This window comes from Thamnophis elegans, chromosome 5 (assembly GCF_009769535.1).
Source record: "Thamnophis elegans isolate rThaEle1 chromosome 5, rThaEle1.pri, whole genome shotgun sequence".
In the NCBI taxonomy this organism is placed as follows: Eukaryota; Metazoa; Chordata; class Lepidosauria; order Squamata; family Colubridae; genus Thamnophis; species Thamnophis elegans.
This window is the reverse complement of record NC_045545.1, coordinates 48,394,176-48,416,720: the sequence shown is the minus strand read 5'-3', so window position 1 is coordinate 48,416,720 and position 22,545 is coordinate 48,394,176. Positions and strand designations below refer to the sequence as shown.

General features: G+C 35.1%; 1 protein-coding gene across 1 annotated transcript; it reads left to right on the top strand.

The window, feature by feature from the left end:
* Positions 1–4,474: 4,474 nt before the first annotated feature.
* On the top strand, positions 4,475–21,770 carry LEMD2 (LEM domain nuclear envelope protein 2). The gene is made up of 9 exons (XM_032218287.1): positions 4,475–5,568; positions 6,833–6,873; positions 7,444–7,519; positions 11,098–11,174; positions 11,777–11,856; positions 17,764–17,909; positions 18,996–19,097; positions 19,207–19,309; positions 19,874–21,770. Exons 1-9 carry the CDS (start codon positions 4,509–4,511, stop codon positions 20,022–20,024), a joined length of 1,836 nt encoding a protein of 611 aa, XP_032074178.1. The 5' UTR covers positions 4,475–4,508; the 3' UTR covers positions 20,025–21,770.
* The last annotated feature ends 775 nt before the right edge of the window (positions 21,771–22,545 follow it).

Sequence of the window (22,545 nt, the reverse complement as noted above, 5' to 3'; positions counted from 1 at the left end):
CAGACAGGGAGGTTGCTATATGGTAAAGTGGCTGGTACAATAGCAATTATCTCAGCTAATTCCTGATGCTCAATCAGGATCTCACATCTGACAATCTGAGGAGTAACGGTAGCACCCCTGAAAACTGCCATAGTTTTAGTAATCATACCTGTTGACATGCTTCAAGACTTGTATTTAGGATTGCTGCTTATATGTCCCATTTCCACATATTTCTTTTAGGATTCTGTAGAATTTTAAAAGCTAGATTTATTGTAGCATACCGTTTTCTTATTAGAAATAATTATATAGGATATATGAAGTATCAGTCTTAAACATCATATATATTACATGTGCTGTCAAGAAAATACTTAGTAAACAGACTTCTAAAATGCTATTTTTCCATTTCTGCCAAGTATAATTTATGTTATGAGAAGTATACTAACTAGTCTGTGAGGCACAACATTTAGGCATATCCATCACATGGTTCTCTCCCAGGAATAGGTGAAATATATACTGTAAAATACATGTGTAAACTACATACTTGCACCCAGCACTGAAACACTGTTTTGAAAGACTGAGGCTTGTGTCATGATGTTGCAAAGCACATTTCATTATTTTTGCATCACAGTTTGTACTGGACACATTTTGGGGATAAGTAACACAATGTACAGAAAAATAGGAAAAATAGTAAGGAAAAAAATAAAGATGAAAAGAAAAAAAGGAATCTAATTTAAATCTATTTTATATCAATGCCATTTATTCATGAACATAAATTTGGGCAAACTCCGTGGAAGAGAGGGTGGTGTGGTGTGGTATGGTATGGTATGGACTCAACAACTGAGCAACAATACTTTTCTACCCTTGCAACCATTTTGTTTCTACCATGTCCACAAATTCATTCATACATTTTTTTCTTCTGTTTTTGAGATATCAACAACATCCAACCAAGACTTTTTCAGCCTTCTGTCCACTTTCACACTGTTTACTTATCCATCATATATTGTTTGATCCTCATTCATTCTCTCAGAATAATCAAACCACCTCAATATACATCCTTTACATTACTCCATCGTTTCTGTTTTGAATCCACATTCATTCGCTACCCATTTATTCTTGAGCTATTCTTGCTTTGCCACACACAGTTTTAGCATTACATTCTCACTGCATTACGTTGCCTTGGTTTAACAGACTTTAGCAGATTTTGAATGTAGTAGACCAAATTATGTCAAAATACCCCTCCATAACAGAAAAATACTCTTGTTAAATTAATGTTAAAGGTAAAGGTAATGGTTCCCCTTGCACATATGTGCTAGGGGTTCCTGACTCTAGGGCGTGATGCAGATCTCTGTTTCAAAGCCAAAGAGCTAGCACTGTCTGAAGACATCTCCATGGTCATGTGGCCGGCATGACTAAATGCCAAAGGCGCATGGAACACTCTTACCTTCCCACCAAAGTGTTCCCTATTTTTCTACTTGCATTTTTACATGCTTTTGAACTGTTAGGTTGGCAGAAGCTGGGACAAGTAACGGGAGTTCACTCTGTTATGCTGTGCTAGGGATTCGAACCATTGAACTGTAGACCCTTCTGATCGACAAGCTCAGCGTCTTAGCCACTGAGCCACTGCATCCCATCTGAGTTACCACATCCCAAATTAATGTTAACCCTATACTAATCATGTGTCATTTGCAGTAATAGTTTGGACGGTTCTAGAATCTTTCCACACAATTCCAATGCTTCATGGCAATGAAGGACTCTTCACTGGCTCCTACCTTGAAGTGCTGAAATACTGCTCTCCAATCACAGTTCCCCTATTATCTGTCTTACCTTATTACTCCTCCCTATAGCCCTACCTGTTCCTTATACCTCCCTTTGGGTCTTCTTTCTGTTCTTGTCAGAATCACAAGTTCAGAGCTTTTAGAGACATGACCCTTTACCTCTCTGTAAGGTCCTGGGTCTGGTGGCTTTTAATAGTTTGATTTATTTATTATGTTTATTTTGTTATGAATTGTTTAACTTGGTTAGTTGTTAAGCTGTAAAGCAATGTACTAAATGGATTTTTTTACTTGTTTGTGTTTTGATATGTACTTGATAAAAGCAATTGCTTTTGATATGTACTTGATATGTACTTGACAATTGATATGTATTTGATAAAAGTAATTGCTATAATTACATTAAACTAAAGCAATTGCTATAATTACATTAAATTTCCAATACTTTTGCACCTAGAATTCATACTTTGAGGCATTCTAATTTAACACTCATTTCTTTTCTTTCTTTTTTCTTCATCTAACACTCATTTTTACTGAGATTCAGTTAATATTACTAGTGTGGATATTTCTTCTATCCAGAACTTCTCAGCCTTTGTATTCTTTATAAATTCTTTCAATCTTCCACTGTAAGCTATTCAATCTACCATCCTTCCAGAGTAATTTGTCATTTGTTTGAAATGCTTACATTGTACACTACAAACTCACCTTTTTCAAAGCAAATACCTATCATTCAGCAACTGTTCTCATTCATCCAATCACTTTTTTCTACTTCTCTCTTCTTGTGAACCTATACATTCACAACATCTTATAAAATAACTTTAGTCCAAACAGCAATTTTTTCCTAAATTTATCCCTTGTTCTTTCATTATCACCATTCACTGAAATACATATGTAACTACAGTATAACTCACAATTCCTATTTTCAGGTATCTACGACAATCTATATGACATAAATTCTTTCATTCTAACATATATTATTTGTCTTTTATCCATAATTAAATATACATCTTCACTGAACTGTAAAAATTCATTAACTCTACACCATTACCTTCATTACATCTCCTTTCTCTTAATCTTATATATATATATATATATATGTATATGTATATGTATATGTATATGTATATGTATATGTATATGTATATGTATATGTATATGATGTATATGTATATGTATATGTATATGTATATGTATATGTATATGTATATGTATATGTATATGTATATGATGTATATGTATATGTATATGTATATGTATATGTATATGTATATGTATATGCATATGCACATGCACATGCACATGCACATGCATATGCATACACACACACACACACACACACACACATATGGAAGATCACTGCTTCCATTCTCTGTCCTTCGGCTCGTCACAAGAGACCATCCAGGCAGAAACCCAATATTTTTACTGTTGCCTTTTTGTTACATTTTGTTGTATTTGTGCTGATAAATAAATAAAGGGGGACTAGTATAGATCTATTTCAAGCTATTTAGCTCTCATCAGCTAGCCATACCCTTACTGGGATTTGAACCTGGGATATATATATATATATATATATATATATATATATATATATATATATATATATAGTGTCACAACCCCTGGTAAGCCCCAATTATGGGAGGAAGCTAACTGCTTCCATCATCTGTCAATAAAACACACACACACACACACACACACACACACATATATATATACACACACACATACATACACATACATGCATACACACACACACACACACACATATATACACATATAAATGTATCTGGTTTTCTTGTATTTTGTTCTGTACAATATAGATCAACACTATTCAATATGGTTTTGGCCAATTGAGCCTTTCACAAAGTCCAACAGTTTACTAGCTTTCATTATACCCTTTCCATATGTAAGCATACATTCATTTCAGTTTTGAAATGTATGCCACAAAGCAAAATCTGAAAGCAAAATTGGAGTGTAGAATATCTTAGCATAAGTAAACTAGGAGAACTAGATTGCTAAACTGTCCAAATAATAAAAATTAAAAAAGGAGATTACAAGACCATTTATAGTTTTGGACAGAGTAATATTGGACAAAAAAGAATAACCCTCCTCTTCCTGTTGATATTTTACTACTTGTATTCCCTACATTTTTAATAACAAAGATCCCTTTTATAAAATGCTTTAAAACTAAATATTTATTTTATAAGAAATAAACATTCTTCTATGTAAGAAGTCATAATAAGCTGCCCAGAATCACTTTTTAGAGTAAGGGGGCCAGCGTATAAATTATGTAAATAAGCAAACAAATAATTTCACTGCTAACCTTTGTGCAACGGATGTGTATCTTATGCATGAATGTAACTGACAGATAGCAAACCTAACTGCTGGATTTAAAAAATTAAAAATTAACCATCTTCTTTTAAATTTTACATTTCACTGATAATTTTTCTAAAACTTCTTAAGTTTACATAACAAGCATCTTCAGTGTGATCTGCCATGTAAAAGAAAGTGCGTTTCTCGAGGCTGGGTTTGTACTTTTCAAAACATATTTTATAAACCATAAAGGACGCTTCTTCTCCCAGCGCGGCCCGACTTCGACCTCCTCGATATGGCGGTGCAAAACGTAAGGGCGGAAGTCGCCTAGGCTTCTCTTAAAAGGGGCGCTCCGAAGCTTTGCTACCACCGAGATGGCGCAAGTACTTCCTCGGTCGGCGGTGCCACTTCCGGGTTTTGCAGGGTCTGGATTCCTCCCTCTCTCCGGCGATGGCCGCAGCGGGGTTATCCGATGCAGAGCTGCGGGCTGAGCTGCTGGCCCTGGGTTACCAGCCGGGGCCGATTACCGATTCCACCCGAAAAGTTTACGCCAAGAAACTCACCCGTCTGCGGGCTGAGGTGGCGGCCGGGCTAAGGAGCCGCACCAGCTCCACCAGAGAGGCTCCTGCGAGCTCCAGTAGCTCCGGGAGGCCCGCAGCGCCCGCCCAGGTTGGCCCCAGAGCGACTCCCCGGGCCCGCATCTTGGTTAGGAGGGAGAGCGAGAGCGAGGAGGGCGAGGAGGACGAAGAGGACAGCAACGACTACTTGTCGCGCAGGGAGAGAGCGACGGGGAGTAGCAGGAGGTTTGCTGAGGGTCCCCACTGGCCTTCAGAGACTCCTTTCACCCCGGAGAGGATCCACCTGCCGGCTAGAGAGGTGGCTCCACTTAGCAGCTCCTGGAGGCCAAGTATTGGATTCGCCTCCAAAAGGACCCAGTTAGAGGCCGATGAAGGCTTTACGTCCCCCTATCAGAAGGGGATGGTGGCAGGTAGATTAACCTCTAGTGCCCCGTGGAGATCAGCGCTTCCCTCCAGCGAAGAGGGTTTAAGCTCCTCCAGCAAGTGCTGGGAAAATGAGCAGAGCCTGAAGCCCAGCGCTTCTTGGAAACCAAGAACAGGAGACTGCGCTGGAGGGTTGAGCAATTGGGTCAGCTACACGAGCCAGAGATGGGCAGCTCCCAGCCCTTCGGTAACCGAGAGAATTGGAGGAGAATTAACCTGTAGGCTGCCAAGAGGAGGAGAGAAAGAAGGAGCTTCCAGAAGTACCAAAACGGTCTTAGGTACAAGAGCAGAAAGAGATTTAAATGTTGGGACCCGTTGGGATGGGACTCAGCAATATGTAGGTCAGAAACATCATCAAGCTCGGAGCCCTGGGAAAAAGGGTCAAAGTCTAGAATTTTATTTGTCCTGGTTCCTGTGGGTGGCAACCTTAGTGCTGCTGGTGATTTTCTTTGGCATCCTTTGGGTGAAGATGATGGGACCTGCTCATCTGGAAGGGTCCATGGAGAATTGTACGTGTAGTATTTAACCCTCTTGTGAACATAATTTGTCTCTTTTTTTCCAGTCTCAATAGTATCATCCTCCTTCTCGCATCATAGTTTCGCTATTCCATTTATGGATATATTGCATTTACAAGTAAAATTGGCTTCAGACCTTTCAAGGCTAATAGTGAATATGAGCTATGAGGTTAGGGGTTTTTTCCCCAGAACATTAGCTTAGAATGGCCTTCCTATTTATTATAAGACCAATTATTTTAGAGCTTTATGTTATCATTTTGAGAGTTTAATATGTGTTACCCATATTACCCATATTACCTCAAGCTAACTTCATTGGAGTTTTAAGTACCTCTTATTGAATATTTTTTTCAGGATATCAAACCACTACTATAGAATCATAATAATTACTTCAACAAAGAGAATCCCAATTATTTAGCACACAGAACACTTTGCTTTTGCAAAACTTGTAAGAAAAAGGTTACCTGCTTAGCTCAAAAGAGTTTTAAACAGTGCCCCATTTAAAAAAAAAAAAACCACACACATTCATTTCCATATGGCAAAGAATGTAAGATTGGACCCTGATGTCAATAAAGGCTGGAAGCCATCCAATCTGGCAGGGAGGAGGAATCAAGCACAGAGCTAATCTAGAGTCATTGTGCAACTTTAAAAGGACCAGAACTGACCTGTCCTGAATTCCTTGGAGCTTTATCTCATTGTTCCCAAGGGACACCTACCAAACTGGAAATATCCCTATATTAAAAACAATATAATAAAATAGTTAGCTTGAACTCTATATGTGTAGGCTTGGCTGTTCACAACTGACACTCTCAATAATCAACTAATGTGGGCATTAGTACATTTATGACTGGATAAGCTATAGGTTTTCATTGATATAAAATGCATATTTTTTTACAGTTCAGCAGCATACGTTTCTGTCAAAAATTATGGTTTAAGACAAAAATTGAATTGAAATGGCACTTTTAATGTAGACCAAAATAACTTTCAAAATAAATGAATGTTCTTATTTTGACATGAATACAGAATGTGAAGTATTTTTTATTTAATATCATTGGTTTGTGAATAATTTCCTTTAAATTAGTGGGATTAGTTGCAGTTTTAAGATTTAATTTCTACACATTCCACTTGGTTCAGGCCTATTCAGTAGAATGGACATTTCTCAAGAAACATGTCAGATTCACACTTATTGTGAAAAAATAGGAAAAATATATATTCTGTAAATGCTTTGGCAAGTAACTTAATTATTTATTTTCATTCACAGTAAAACTGTTGACCGTGGATTGTGAAAAAAGCACAGATATTGTAAGTTAAATGTCATTTAAATTTAATTCTTAACCATAGGGTGTTAGTGACTTAGTGATTAGGGGTGTTGTATAAATAAGCCTCTTCCATTTCCCATATATAATTTAATAATTCATTGATATGGGAATTACAGATGAGTTTTGTCAGGTTTATATAAAGAATCATTCAAAGGCTATAAATCTGCAATGTTAAATGCTTGTCTTTATATAAATATGCTTTAATAATTTATAAAAACAATAAGATTTTTGACAAGGATTGTATCAGTTACTTTTCAAAGCAAGCTAAAATAGAGCTGGCAGTCTTAATATCTGTTGTTTGTGGCTATAGTTCTAAGTTAGTCCAAAGTACATAGCTGAAAAAGACAAATCCCAATATAGAATTGTATTTAAATTGATATTTGTGGATATCATGCCTAAACTTTATTTCTTTAGGTTCATGCTTGTACAGTATTTGCACTTTGGAGATTATGAAGGGGATTGATAACATACTAAAAATATTTCCTATTGCCATGCAAAATGATTCAATAATTTAAAAGAGCTCTTTACTGTTCTTTTCCTCGTCCTTTTCCAGTATTGTCAGGAAAAACAAGAAGAAATCACAACAAACATATTGCATGAGTTGTACAACTATCTTGCAATTCAAGCTGGTAAGTTCTGATTAAATGGAGTATGAAAATGATTATTTCTATCAATTGGGGAATTTTCAAACTAAATATAAATACAATTTTATACGTGGTGAATATAAGCATGGTGGGATCAGGCTTTAAGACAGCACTCTTATTTCTAGAAAAATCATCTGTATATCTACTAGAGGCCTAAAAACAGGTCATAATGTAACAGGAGCTCCACTTTTGTTTCAATTATTCTGAATTAAGAGACATACTGCTTGGAATGCTAAAAGTAATAAAAAGCTATTCTAACTTAGAATCAATGACAACCATGATTTTTTTTAATCCCAGGCTTAAGATATCCCAGATGGCAGTCCTGGCTAATATTTATTTATGTGCCAGGTAGAAAAGTGTACTTCCTTTTATCCTTTCTGAATGTCCCACCCTTTAGTGTCATTGTTCAGACAGTATCTTTTATACATATAAAAACTAATACAAACTAATATAAAATTTAAAAAAGAGAAAAAGAAAAGATAAAACTAAAAGTGCAAGAAAAGAAAAATGGAAAAGAAACAAAATGATACAAAGCTTCTGATCTTCTTTACAGCAATTATAAATACAGTTAAATTTATCTCTTACTCTACGGTTACAACATAACTTTTTAAACTCTGTTTTATATAATCATCAAAACCATAAATCATAAGTTCATTTTTTGCCATTTCATCTAAAAAGTCAGTAAGGAGTTTTCACCCAGCAGTAAACGTAGATATTGTCTTTTCTCTGATCAAAGAAGTCAATTTAGCCATCCCAGAAAGTTACATCATTTTCACCAACCATCCCTCCTTTGTGGGAGTGCTGAATTTTTATCTTTGTATATACAATAATCTTACTACAGTTATGTACAAAACAAAGTTCCATAAGTTTTTCCAATTATTTCTGCAATCCCAAAAGAAAAAAACATCTGATTTTAGTTGTATATTAATCTTTAAAGTCTTCTGAAACCATGAAAGTCTTTGAATCCAGAATTTTCTAGCTTGTTTACACATCCACCAAACATGATGAAATGTTCCTTCTTGTTCACATTTCTAGCATAAATGTGAAGTGCCTTTATATACTCTGATTAATTTTATGATGACATATATCAATGGTATGTCACTTTGTAAATGCTCTCTTTAAGATTATAACTTGGTATTAATTTCATATTTTACCATTGTTCCATCTTTATATTATAATAAAAGACTTTAATCCACTTTTTCATGCATATTTTCACTTGCTCTCGTTTTAAGTCTCACTAAAAGTGTATACGTTTAGCAATTATTTATAATTTGTACACAATTTTATTTCAAACTCATTCTTAATACAAATTCTTTTGTCTACTTTAAATCTTTCTAGTAATTGTAAATAGAGAGCCATTAGCTAATATAACCTCTGTCTCAGTTCTTTTCCTTATTTTGTATTCCCCCTTGAAAAGCTCTAGCATCTTGTGATAAGTTAACCATTTGTATTTCTCTGCTTGTGCCAAGATCCACGCAGAACACAACTTGGGTTTATATCCATTCCATATTCTCTATATGGCAAATCTACCATAATTATTTTTAAAATCTACATTAAACTTGACTTTGTCATACCACAGAAATCCATCCCACCCAGATCTCCGGTCATGTCTTTCCAAAAAGTCCAAGTCCAAAGGCCTTCTATTTCTCAGCAATACCCACTCTTTCACCCAAAGCAAACAGCAAACTGCAAAATACAATCTCAAATCAGGGAAATCCAATGCTCCTCTTTCCCTTGCATCTTGTAACACTTTACTGTTAACTTGTAATTTTTTCCTCTGCCACACACATTTAACTATATCTTTCTGCCACTGTTTAAATTGTCAAAACAGTTATTGTCTGAAACAAAACATCATTCTAGACAAGACATTCATTTTTCTCACAGAAATTCTCCCCAACAATGACAATTATAGTTTATTCCATCTTAACATATCTTTTTTAACTCCATTCCATATCTTAACATAGTTATTTTGAAATAACATACAATTCATATTTGTCATACTGATATCCAGATATTTTACCTATACTATTCATCAGTTCTGCTTGATCATTACTTTCACATTTTTGTTAACATCTTTATCTAGTGTTTATTAATCATGAAGCCTGGTAATGTGCCATTTTTTTTTAATTTGCCCATTAACATCTCAATTCCCTTTAAAAGATCTTCCAGAGTCAACCCCAAGTCACCTGCAAAAGCCCTTAATGTATACATTTCTTCTTTTTTAATCTTTACTCTCACAATCCTCTTATCTTATATCTCTATTCAGTATTTCAATGATCAAAATAAACAAGAAAGCAGACTGAACATTCCTGTCTTGTTCCTTTTTTGTATCTCATAGTAAAAAGTATATTTACACTGTGAAGTGTAAATTAGTTTTACCCATTTTATGAAGTTTTGTTCCAAACTTTGAACAAGAAAACCCAATCGAAATTACCAAATATTCTCTTCATCTTAGAGGAACGGTGTGTTTTCATTATGTTGCTCCAAAATTCCAAAATCTTCAGCACATTTCTAACATAATTTTTTTAGTAAAAACCACATATCCTTGTGAATAAATTTTTGCAAAAATATTTTGAGTCTACCAATTAGAACTGTTATGAATAACTTTGTTGTCATTCAATCATTATTTTCTGGTTAAAGTGAAATCTTGTTTTTCTTTCTTTGTTAATGCTATACTGGCTTTTTTCCAACCCTCTGATAACTTTCTTCCCTATAGGATAGAGTTTCTCATGCCTTGGGAAGGTTTTGACATTATATTATTATATAAGGAAGTTTCTGAAGTTATAAAAGATTAAACTAGGATAGGTGCCTGAACCAGATGGATTATCAGGTTCTTATTATAAAATGTTTAGGGGATTAACCTTTATAATCTTTACAAAACATGATGAACTCCAGATAGTATTTTGATGTAAAGATTTTTAATTTTTTTCCTTTTTGATTGTAACAACCCCTTTCTTTCAAGCTTGTTCATTTTTCTCTATCAATGTTCCTTATAGACATTGTAGAACTGAATGTCTTCTTGGTAAATGTTTCCTTGTTAAATGAAAATTACTATTAGGTAATGTTTTTTTCTGCATTAAAAAATGCCCTAGCTGGCCTAGATTGCAATTCTATGCATACTTGGTTAGAGTAAGTCCAAAGAAGCATGATTAGAGAGGGTGCTCCAAGTATTTGGTAAAAATAAATTTAATTCCATTTCTCTCTTCTGTTCTAAGATTATAATTACAAATACATGATATAGAAAGAAAAGGGAATTAGGAAGGAAAAAGAAAGTAGAAAAAACATTACTTTTATTGTTTTAGGCTGCTCTTTTTCCCTAGATGATGATTTACATGAGAATATTTATTTATTTAGCTAGGCCATATAAATATACATACATACATACATACATACATACATACATACATACATACATACATACATATCATCATACCATATGATCTGTAGATGTGCTTCTAACCAATTATACAAATGATGCAATGGAAACTCTTAGTTCATAGTTGGCTGATTTCATAGTTGTCTAAAGCTTTCCATCTGGGTAACTTTTTTTTTCTTTTTCCTAGGTAATTTTGAGTGTGGAAATCCTGAGAATTTAGAAAGTAAATGTATACCATTTAGTGAAGCAAAGGACTATATAGAGGTAAGGACTACTAGAATATATTGTATTTGTTATCATCAAGAAATGCTTTCATTTGATTGTACTACTTCCCACTCCACCCCATCAGTTTCTGGGTTTTCCCCTAAGCCATTTCTTTTCAGTTTATTTCTTTGAGAAAGAAGCCCAAATGATGTGTCTGCCCATATTTGCTCTTCTTTTTCCCTTGAGAAGCCAAATAATTGCTATATTTTAGAGCAGCTAGTATTTATTTCTGTTTAAAAATGTGTTTCCCCTTATTAGTTTTTAGTAATTTCTATAGCTAAAAATATTATATTTATATAAAATCACTGCAATGTATTTTGTAGTTATAAAATTGTACTTACTCTATTATCAATCTTTAGCTTTTCAACAAGTTATATTCACGTAAATGAATTTATAAGGTAATAGTTGTGTAGTATTCATAACCAGATGATACAAATAAAAGCAAAGGTAAAAAAAATGGTATCTTCAACATATACATATTATCTTTAATTTTCTTGACAACAAACAATGGAATAATAATGTAAATAGAAAATAGTCATAGTAACATTTCATTAATAGATTAACGTAGATGACTTTAAATTTGTGGGCATACTTTTTTACAGAATGTGACTGGCTATTCAATAAAAAAATTTGAAGATGCATTACAGTGGTTATTAGACAGTGATCAGGATTCGGGAATTTGGTAAGTTATTAAGAACAATTGGTTCTAAATATACAAGAATCCCTTGAAATCTGGCAACATGCTTGCTCTGTTTTCTGTAAAGCTGAAAGCATTGAAAGGGTTTGAAATATTAGAGGGATTTTTTTTCTCTAAAAAGATTTCTGTTTCTTAAAATCTACCAAAATCTGGCATTATATGACACTTTTATTTAGATCAACATTAATATTGCCTGCATATGTTGAAACTCAAATTACCTGCCTCATTTTGTAAAAATGTAACATTATCAAGCATCTGGAATGTCACAATTTGATGGAGGATAGTCTGCTGTTTGATAGAACATAAAATGTAAAGATTTTTGTAAGAATGGTTAAATTTTCTATGTCAGTGGCAGATTAAGCAACATAGCTTAGTTTATTTTAGCTTTACTTAAAAGATAACTCTGAATTAGAAATTTACTAATCTTGGATCTCCTTAGACTTGTCATAGAAAATTGAGTCCTTTGGGATTGGGTGGCATATAAATTTTAATAATAAATAAATAATAAATAAATAAATTGTTGCAAGTAATTATACATTAAGGGCTTTGAATTGCTCTGAAGTATATAAATGCTAAGTATTATTTTTAGGTCATCATATAATTAGAGAAATCCAAATTTGTATAAAATGATGGTAATGAAATAGAAAACTTTACTTCACTTTCAGATGATAACCTCTGTTAATATAGGCACTATTTTGAAAGAGACATTCTGTGACAGAAAACCTTTTCAGATGGTTTCTTTTATTTGTCTTCCATGGTTAAAAAATAATATTTTAAAAAAATTAAAATAGTGTTGTCCAGCTAATTTTGAAGGACTTGTCACTTGATCAAAGATTTTTGACAGTTTATTAATCATACCAATTAATCAAATGTTGTTATGCTAATTATTTTTAGTCATTTTCACTGAATGTTTTATTATAAAGTGCCAGACGTTTGAAAACTGTGAGCTAAACTTCTGCATAATAAATTATTCATCAAAACACATATTTTAACAGTTAAAATATACTGACCAGATGCCATTTCTTAGCCGAAACCTCATCAGATCGTGTTATATAGTCTAGATCTAATTGTGTTAGAAATAAAAACCTGAAACTCTGAAAAGATTTCCACCACCCTTCCTGCCTGCACTGAAGAAAAAAAAAATAGAAAGAAATGTTGGAATTGTAGGGATAACATTTGCTTTATGCATATAAACTGTGCATGATAAGAAAAAAAAATAGCTATGATAAAAAAATATTTTCCATATGTTTGGTTGAAATGGCAAAGTTATACTATAGCTTTTTTCCATAGGAAAAGGGTCAGGACAGGTGAAATGAAGAAATTTTACAGACCCATTCACTGATTGTTGAATGTACAGTTGGGAAATATTTCCATCGCATCTTGCACTGGTGAAGGCAAAATCATGTAGCATTTTTTTCGGATTCTTTCAACATGCAGGTTGGAATAGGATCACATGAACCTGCTCTCTATTTTGTCTGAAATACTAGTGGTTGGAAATGTAAAAACATTTTTGAAATAAAAATATATTTTCTGATTTTATGTGAAAAATAATGCATATTCAAATCCCTGTCCTCTATTTTTAGTATTGTTAGTATTTAATGCCTTAGCTCCACGTTGGCGAACCTATGGCAAGCGTGCCACAGGTGGCACACGGAGCCATTTGTCAGGGCACATGAGGCATTGCCCTGTCAGCTGGCCACCTGAGTTCAGCCTTTTATAAAGCCATTTTTCGCCCTCCCCAGGCTCCAGAAGCTTTATAGGAGCCTGGGGAGGCGAAAAGAGCCCTTCCCCCCCCCAGAGGCCCTCCAGAGGCTTCAGGAGCTTCCCTGAAGCCTCTGGAGGGCAAAAAACCATCCCTATGGGCAAACCAGAAGTTTGGGAACGGACTTCTGGTTTGCTCGTAGGGCCGGTTTAAGCCCTCCAGAGGCTTCAGGGAAGCCTCCCGAAGGTCCCTGAAGCCTCTGGAGGGCCTCTGCGGGGGGTGCTCTTTTCGACCTCCCCAGGCTCCTATAAAGCCTCTGGAGCCTGGGGAGGATGAAAAAAGAATGCAAAAAATGGGGGGGGGGGCTCTCATGCATGCATGCGCACTGGGAGGAGTCATGCATTGCATTATGGATGCGGCACGCCTGTGCACGACACCCCTGCGCTCCCCCCCTTATGGCACGTGAGCCAAAAAAGGTTCGCCATCGCTGCCCTAGCTAATTTTTTTCTTTAAAAGTAATTGGAATACTAATTTAGTAAGTATGGTTAGAGAAGCAACCTAGAACTAAGAAGAAATTTCCTGACAATCAGATCAATTAACCAGTGGAACAACTTACTGTATTTTTCAGAGTATAAGACGCACCAAGAGAAGAGACTTTTTTTAAAGTGTTTGCACTCTGAAAACCTCCCCAAAACGGCCCATTTTTCACGAAAACGGGGCCAGTTTTATTTTTTTTTCAAAAAGGGCATGAATAGCCCTTAGGAGGCTTGTAGAGTGCCTTTAGGGTGGATGTGGGGGGGCAAAATTGAGCAAAAAACGGGCCGTTTTTTACTCATTTCTGACCTCCCCAGCCCCCCAGGAGCTCTGTGAAAGCCTCCTACAACCTATGCACAGCCATTTTGGTGAAGGGGGTGGGGTTTCGGGAGGCAAAACATGCTGTATTCAGTGTATAAGACACACCCAGATTTTCAGCCTCTTTTTTGAGGGAAAAAGATGCATACGTACGAAAAATACGAATTCACAAATTCCAGAACTTGTGAATTCTCCAACCATTTGTCTGAAATCATATTAGGGTTTCCTGCCTGAGCAGGGTGTTGGGCTAGAAGACCTCCAAGGTCCCTTCCAACTCTGTTATTCTAAGTTCTAAATATGGTCAGATTTATGGAGATTTAGTGGAGATACTACATTTACTTATGTGGAATAGCTCATATTTTACAAATGGGCCACAAATTAAAACCTGGATGGTCTCAACAGCATGTTCGGAAAGCATTCTAATTGCCATGCTTAATGACATCCTTGCTGACTTGAATTAATTCTCTGTGAACCAGCATATTCCCTTTGTATTTGAAGGTTATTGGCTATACAATTGTATCGGGAGACTAAACATTATTCTGTGCAAAGCACCCTTAAGTTTTGCTTAGTCTAAAAGAAACTATCTCTGAGTGCCTATTATATATTTATAAGGACTTTTTGCCTGTCTCATCCTAATATTATAGAGTATTCTCTTGAACTATGAAGGAGATATCAAGAGCTACTCAATGCAGAAAGGGAACCCACCTGAATACTTAGTTCTCAGATGCAGATGAGTTGTTTGAAAGTGTATTTTATTGAGCAAGAAAAATGGATAGTAGCAATTTGAAGTGGATCCCTTTGCAGTTATTTGGGAACAAGTCAGCAAGCATGGTAAAATTACCCTACTCAAAAGTATCTTAACTGTTTCTTGTGCTAAAAATGCTTTCTTTGGAAATGTAAATTTGAAATTCTGCTTAGAAAAGTTGCTATTGAAGCTCACAACTTTTTAAAATTAGATTCGCCATTCTAATTTCAACTTGCTATCATTTTGGAATTAATTTGTTTGTAGAGGCATGATTTTATGCCTTTTATACTAGATTTATTTGTTTGCTTATTTATATATTAAACACAATTACATGGCCACCCATCTACCAAAGGAATTATTGTTAAATCTGCTTAACAATAATTGCTTCAGTTCCCATAAAATAATTACTCTTAATTCTTAGGCTCTTTCAGACAAATCTCAAGTCACTTGGCATTCACTACTATAGCTCTAATTATGTAAAAATAATTTTCATTTGTGGTATTATGTGCTAAGTTCTTTAATGTAATCCTTCACTGAAGCAAAACATGTCGTATTTCTAAATAGAAATTATTTACTTTTATAGCAGTGTTGAAGTCCATTTGATTTCTATCAGAAAGTTTGTTCAGAATTGTAAGCTGGCAGAATCTAAATATTAAGGCTATAAATGTAGTGGCTTGAAAGTGATAATCAGTACATAGCTGTAGTTCCTTAGTTTTTATCACATATCACATTTAATGTCTTAGCGTTGCTAGTTTTGTCCAATCTTTGGGAATTGTTGGTATACGTGAAACTACAGCAACTGCAAAATACTCCTCTTCCTTAATCTCATTATTTAATTTTATTTAATTGGGTGTAATGTAATATTTGAAACTGTGCTACGTTTCTCCATTCTTTGTATGAAAAATCTCTCCTGTTACACACTATTCCATTAGGAACTTGCTTAGAATGGCTGGTAGGATAGAATTGTGTAATTAACATTTGCTTTAGTATTACAGGTTATAGCTTTGAAAAACAAAATATGCACTCTACCCCTTTGCTCACCATAATTAAGAATTCCATCAACATTTAAGGAGATTAAGCTACCAGAACGGGATCAATGTGAAAATAAGAATGTACAGCATTTTAAAAAGCTGTTGCTAATTTTTAAATGGATGCATCACTTAATGGTGTTCTGTTATGAGCAAATATGTAGCAGAGCTTATCTACTACATATTCAGCTTTTTAGTCTGTAGGTAATGAATCAAATGAGTAAAACTGATGAAATGTGCCAGGTTTGAGAAGGCATTTGTCTCGCCTATGATTTTCTGTGTTTCATTTATAACTTACAGCTCTGGTGTGACATCAGTTAGCTATCCAAAATATGATCATCTGGATTGGTTGGTTAATGCTTGTTAAAAGGAATTGAAAACTGGGCCTCCAAGTGCAGTTAGTTCTTGCTTAACTACTGTTTGTTCCACAACTGTTTAAGTTACAACAGCATTGAACAAGGGGGCTTATGGGCAGTCCACAAAATTGCAGCTGTCATGGTGTCCCCAAGGTCACAATTAAGGCACTTGGTAACTGGCTCACACTTACAACAGTAGTGGTCATCCAATTGCCATTTGTGACATTCCCAGCCAGCTTCTGAAAAGCAAAATCAGCGTGGAAACCAGCAATAAGTTGCAAGTTGCAGCCATGTGACATCATACGTAACAGCCAAGAGTGGTTTGTTTAACAGCTGCAACCCTATTGCCCTAATAAGTTGACATGGTCATGTGAGTGAGTTTCTGGTCCCAATTGCAATCATTAACTCTGGACAACCTGGTTATTTTTTTTTTCTAATTTTAATCATTTCTTCAAAGAAACATAAGTCAAGCATGAACACTACTTACTTTTTCTGCAGTCACTGGGAGAGTCCCATTTAAAAATATAGTACAGGTAGTCGTCTACTTACAACAGTTTATTGAGTGGCCGTTCAAAGTTACAACGGCACTGAAAAAAGTTACTTATGACCATTTTTCACACGACCGTTGCACCATCTCCATGGTCACGTGATTTACATTTGGATGCTTGACAACTGATTCACCTTTATGACGGTTGTAGTGTCCCAGGGTCACACGATCCCCTTTTGCATCCTTCTGACAAGCAAAGTCAGTGGGAAAGACAGATTCACCTAACAACAATGTTACTAATTTAACAACGGCAGTGATTCACTTAACAAATGTGGCAAGAAGAAAAAAGTTGTAAAATAGGGCAAATTCACTTAACAAATTTCTCACTTAGCAGCATAAATTCTGGGCTTAATTGTGGCCATAAGTCAAGGACTACCTGTGTCTTGTATCCTGGGGAAAAAAACCTATGAGGAGGCCTTTTTGGGTTTTTTTGCCAGGTGACATTGCTGTGCTATTGCTTTCCAAAGCCACATTTGATACATTGTTAAGAAACAAGGGATGAAATGCTCTTATAGAGGTTACAGTTAGTCTGTACAACCCAGTCTTTCAAAACTTTGAAAAGTGAGAAACCTCAATGTTTTTTTAAAAAAAATTCTGATTACTGGGACTTGTCAGGTGTTTCATATTGTTCAAAAGGGATTTTTTTTTCTTCTGTCTGTCAGGTTACAAGGCAAAGAGCCTTCAGAGCCAGTAACCACTGTGAAGCAAGTGATATGTCTTGAATCTGCTCGTCCCCGGATGGGGCTAGGCTGCCGATTTCATCGGGCGCTATGGACAGCAATCACAAACTTATTTATATTCTTTTGGAGTAAGTTTGCGGTGTGTGTGGGGGGGTGTTGCTGATAGTCTATGCATCTCTTGTGCAATTCAAGACTTTAAAAAGTTGGAGAGAGAAAGCAGTTACTAAAAATTCTGAATATCACAATTCTTCTAATCTAATATCAGAAAGAAGGCTAATAATTGTTTCCTCTATTACGTAAAAAAAATAATCAAGAGCTTCTATGTGTGCTGTCCAGCACCACTTTACAATTTTTATTCAAGTGTTTATAGCAGAGAGGATGCTCTTCTCCATCTTATCAGACAATTGTTGAAACCTGTTATTTTTCTTATTAGTTAAATATTTATTATTCTGAGTCATATATTATGATGGTAATCCAGAGAAGGTTAAACAGTTGTAGCATTTTCACAAGGGATGAATTCCTTACAGAGGTTATGAATAATATAAACGATAGCAAGAATAAGGAGACATTATCAATATTCTGGTTTTGGGGATGCATTATGCTATAATGAACATAGCGTTGGAAAAACTGGGATTCAGATTTCCCCTTAGTTTTGAAGCTTGTGACTTAGTTTTGAAGCCAATGTAAATTTAATAAAGTGAATAATCTTATGTTTATTGCTTTAATTATATCATTAGAAGGATGTAGATATAATTAGACCTTTGTAAAAGCATAAACGTATAATTGTTGTAAAGCTGTAACGTTTTATAGCATTTTAAAGGTTAACAAATTTGGTATGGTATAAACTTTAAGAGATTATAAACCACTTCAGATAGATGCAAAATGCATGTTTCTTGCAATAATAAATGTGTTACATGCTACAAGATTCTTTGTAAGTTTAAGAATGTACTGTAGGTACATGGTGAGAGAAATGCAACCCCAGCTGCTAAAGCTATTTCATATTTTTGAGAAGTGGTCGGGTTTTATGAAATTTGTAAGTAATAAAATTTTTATAGATATTTGGCAGCTGTCAAGAAGCCCCTTCCTTGTAAAATACAATTGTCTTTAGAAGAGTGCAAAGATAAGAGATTGCAACAGATTCCTTTCTCAGAATCTTTTTTGCAAGGCAGCTCATTTGTTTTTGAAAGGTCTTATCTTCGTGCTTCCTCTCACAGGTTTAGCTTTCCTTTGGGGGATTCTGATTCTTCTGAAATATTATTGGCGGAAAAGGGAAGAACAAGAGAAGGCCATGTATGAGATGGTACATAAAATCATAGGTAATGTTCTGTGTGTGTGTGTGTGTGTGTGAGAGAGAGTGTGTGTGAATTCCTATTAATTTCATGTTCAGTAATGTTTTTCTGATTACTTATGCTGAATTTTTCATAGCTGCTGTCCAAAATCACTACAAAGAGTGGGAGCAGAATCTGAAACGATACCCATATGTTGGCATCCTTCATATCAGAGATACACTCATCCCACCTCAGGAAAGGTGAGCTTTTCTTCATTTTTTTCAGGGCTGTTAATATATTCTCACTGTAGATGTTGTAGCCTTATAGCAGCAAAACCAATTGTCTCCAGAAATCATCTTGCCCTATAATTTGCCAAAAGTATTTTGGTATACGGAAGAGTGGTTTTTATTTTCATGGGTGATTAATAACTACTCAATCATAGACAGTCATAATTGTATGTTTTTAAAAACTTCCCAAGAATGATTTTCTTTACTTGCGTTCCATTCCTTTCCTGAGAAAAGGCTTCCTTTCCTGCTTGACTAATCTTGAAAATGAATTTTATTGGTTGTCCTAAAATTCTAATCTTTTGATTGATTGTATGTGTAACTTAAAAATTTACAAATTTATTTTAGAGTTTTATAAGTTGGTTGATTCCACGTTGATGCTGTCTTATGTGTTCCAAATCAGAGCATTTTATAACTCACTTCTCAGCTTTTTTGTTAGCACATGAAGCTATAAAACATATTTAAAAGATGATACATATTCTTTATGCATACATGTATGCATAGTTTCACATAATTTATTTCCCTCCTCCCACCCCCCAGGAGAAAAATGAAGCACATTTGGGATCGAGCGAAGGATTTTCTTGCCTCCAATGAGTCACGGATTCAGACTGAATTACACAGGGTGGCAGGAGAGGATATGCTGGTTTGGCGTTGGACACAACCATCTTATCTATCTGACTCTGATCATTAGCTGTCAGATGAGGCAAGACTATGTTTCAACACTGTGCAGAGCGACTGGCTAGGGAAGACCCTATCGTCCATACTCAGGTGCACTCCAGACACTAGTTAATGCTTTTTTAAAAAAAATAGAAATGACTCTTCAGGGTAGCCATTTTCTGTAAGAGATGTAAATGTTGATGTGTTGGTACATATCCAATGTATACATAGCTCCTCTAATATAATTATTTAAAAAGAAGAACCACTTTCTTAATTGAGAGCTGCCATTAAAAACTTTTTCTCTGATTCTACGGACCTCTGTAACTTGTTCTGAAACTGCTAAAAGATTCCTGTAAAGAAAAAAAAACTTTGTTAAAAGCAAATGTCATAGCCATATATATTCTTGTCAGCTTGCAAGGAATTGCATCATAGTGTCAAATACTGACACCTGCTTATACCATGAGAGGTGAGATGGGGCAGACCTTTGGAGCCAAATCAGAAGAATGGAGAGGAGGGGCTTTGCTTTTTTCTTAGGCAGTAGTAAGATAATCTAAGTGAACATGAAATATATTTAAAATTTCACCGTATTTAAAGTGGCTTGGTGAAGAGCACTTATAAAGTGGCATATTATTACTATATAGAGAGAGATCAATGAAAAATTTGTGCAATGTTGGCTTCAAACAGAATGCTCTGTGGTTAAGCATTTAGGCAATGCTTCCATGACTGACCGATTGTTCTCTTTCAATGTGATGGTGTGCGTTTTGTACAGGTCACCTTGTTTGTCTCCAGGCTCAGCTTTCTGCCAATTATTTTAATGAGGGGGAAAAAACCTTGCTGTAAAACACCATACATATTTGCTGTAAAGTCTGGAGAACTTGTATAATGCCATGGAAAGGTTCTAGATTCCTACTTTTTCTTAATGAATTTATCCTATTGTTCCACAGAAGTAGATAGAATACATATGTATTCATAAAAATATATACATATATAGACCCCTTGATAAATGTTTGGTTGAAGATTTTTATGACTTTTGGCATTTTTTAACTAGCATGTTTTATTTTTAAATACTGGTGGTATTAGCTTTAAATTTGCTCTCTTCCTCCCCCTGCTGGCCAAATTAAACATTTTATGGATGAAATTTGCAGTTAGCTATCGCTGCAATTCACAGCAGTTCATTATGTGCCTCATGCTGAACTCAGCTGAAATTTGATAGAGGTTATAAATCTTTCTTCCCCTCCCCCCAAAAAATATTCAACAGGCGATCTTATTGGTTAAGTGGAAGAAAAAACTGAATTGCCCTGAATTTGTAGCGTAGCCTGTATATTAGAGCAAAGACATCTAGCAGATGTCTCTCTCTATGATGTTCGCCATTTTAATATACATGCATACACTCTTCATGGGATGGAATGAAATACATCCCTGTTTTAAATATGTTTGTAATTTCTACTGGTATGTGCAAAAAATTCCACAGTGCCTGCATCTTTATGGCTTTGAATACTAGATCTGCAGCCCTTTTGAAAAATGATTCAGATTTTGAGTGAGCTATTCCACTATTCATTAAAATACTTTTTTTCCAGACTACCATAAGACTTCAGTCCTCAACAGAGAGATGTTTTGCTCACACATAGGACTGAAGCACTTCTTTGAATCATTTTCAAAGCATGCACAGCCCTGTTAAGTATGCACACATTCATTATACCGTGGTATTTTACTATCAAACAGAAAATGTCAAACAAAATTTTGTATGGTTGATTAAACTGCTCGTTTATTTTTATGTAAACAGGCTGGTGCTATTTATTAAATACTTGGTCTCTATACATTTTATCAAGGAAATAAAACATTTGGTACAAATAGGTCTGGCTGTTATTAATAATTGGAATCCTCCATCAAAGAAATTTAATTCCCTGGTTAGGGTTTGCTAATGGTGTTTAAGTTCAGCTAATGCAACAGTGGTACTGTGAATCTATTTTTATTAAATCAAAATGTATTGAGAATACAGATCACTCATCACAATACTTATGCAAACTAAGGGCATAAAATAGAAGGATTGTCTTAAACCTTGTACTTCTTATTTGGCTTTTCCCTCCTCACTTGTTACATGGGAAGTACTTACTCAAGATAGTCTAAATAATAAAAATGTGACTATCTGCCTAAAACTTTCCAATATCTAAAGGGTTGCCACAAAGAAGAGTGAATCAGCCTATTCTCCAAAGCACCTGAAGGATGGACAAGAAGCAATGGATGGAAACTAAGGAAGGATAGAGCCAACGTAGAATTAAGAAGGAATTTCTGACAGCTTTAACAACTTGCCTCCAGAAGTTGTGAGAGCTGCATCCCTGGTGGTTTTTCAGAAGAGATTGGACAATCATTTATCTGAAATAATATAAGGTTTCCTGGGGGTTGGACTAAAAGACTTCCAACTCCGTTATTCTTTTATTTTGACACAACCTATTGCTTCTCATCCCAGAGTACAGGAGACGGAATAATGGACCTAGAAGTTTTAATATGAGTCCAATATTGTATTTAATTTAAGTCCAATATTTTTAGATTTTCAT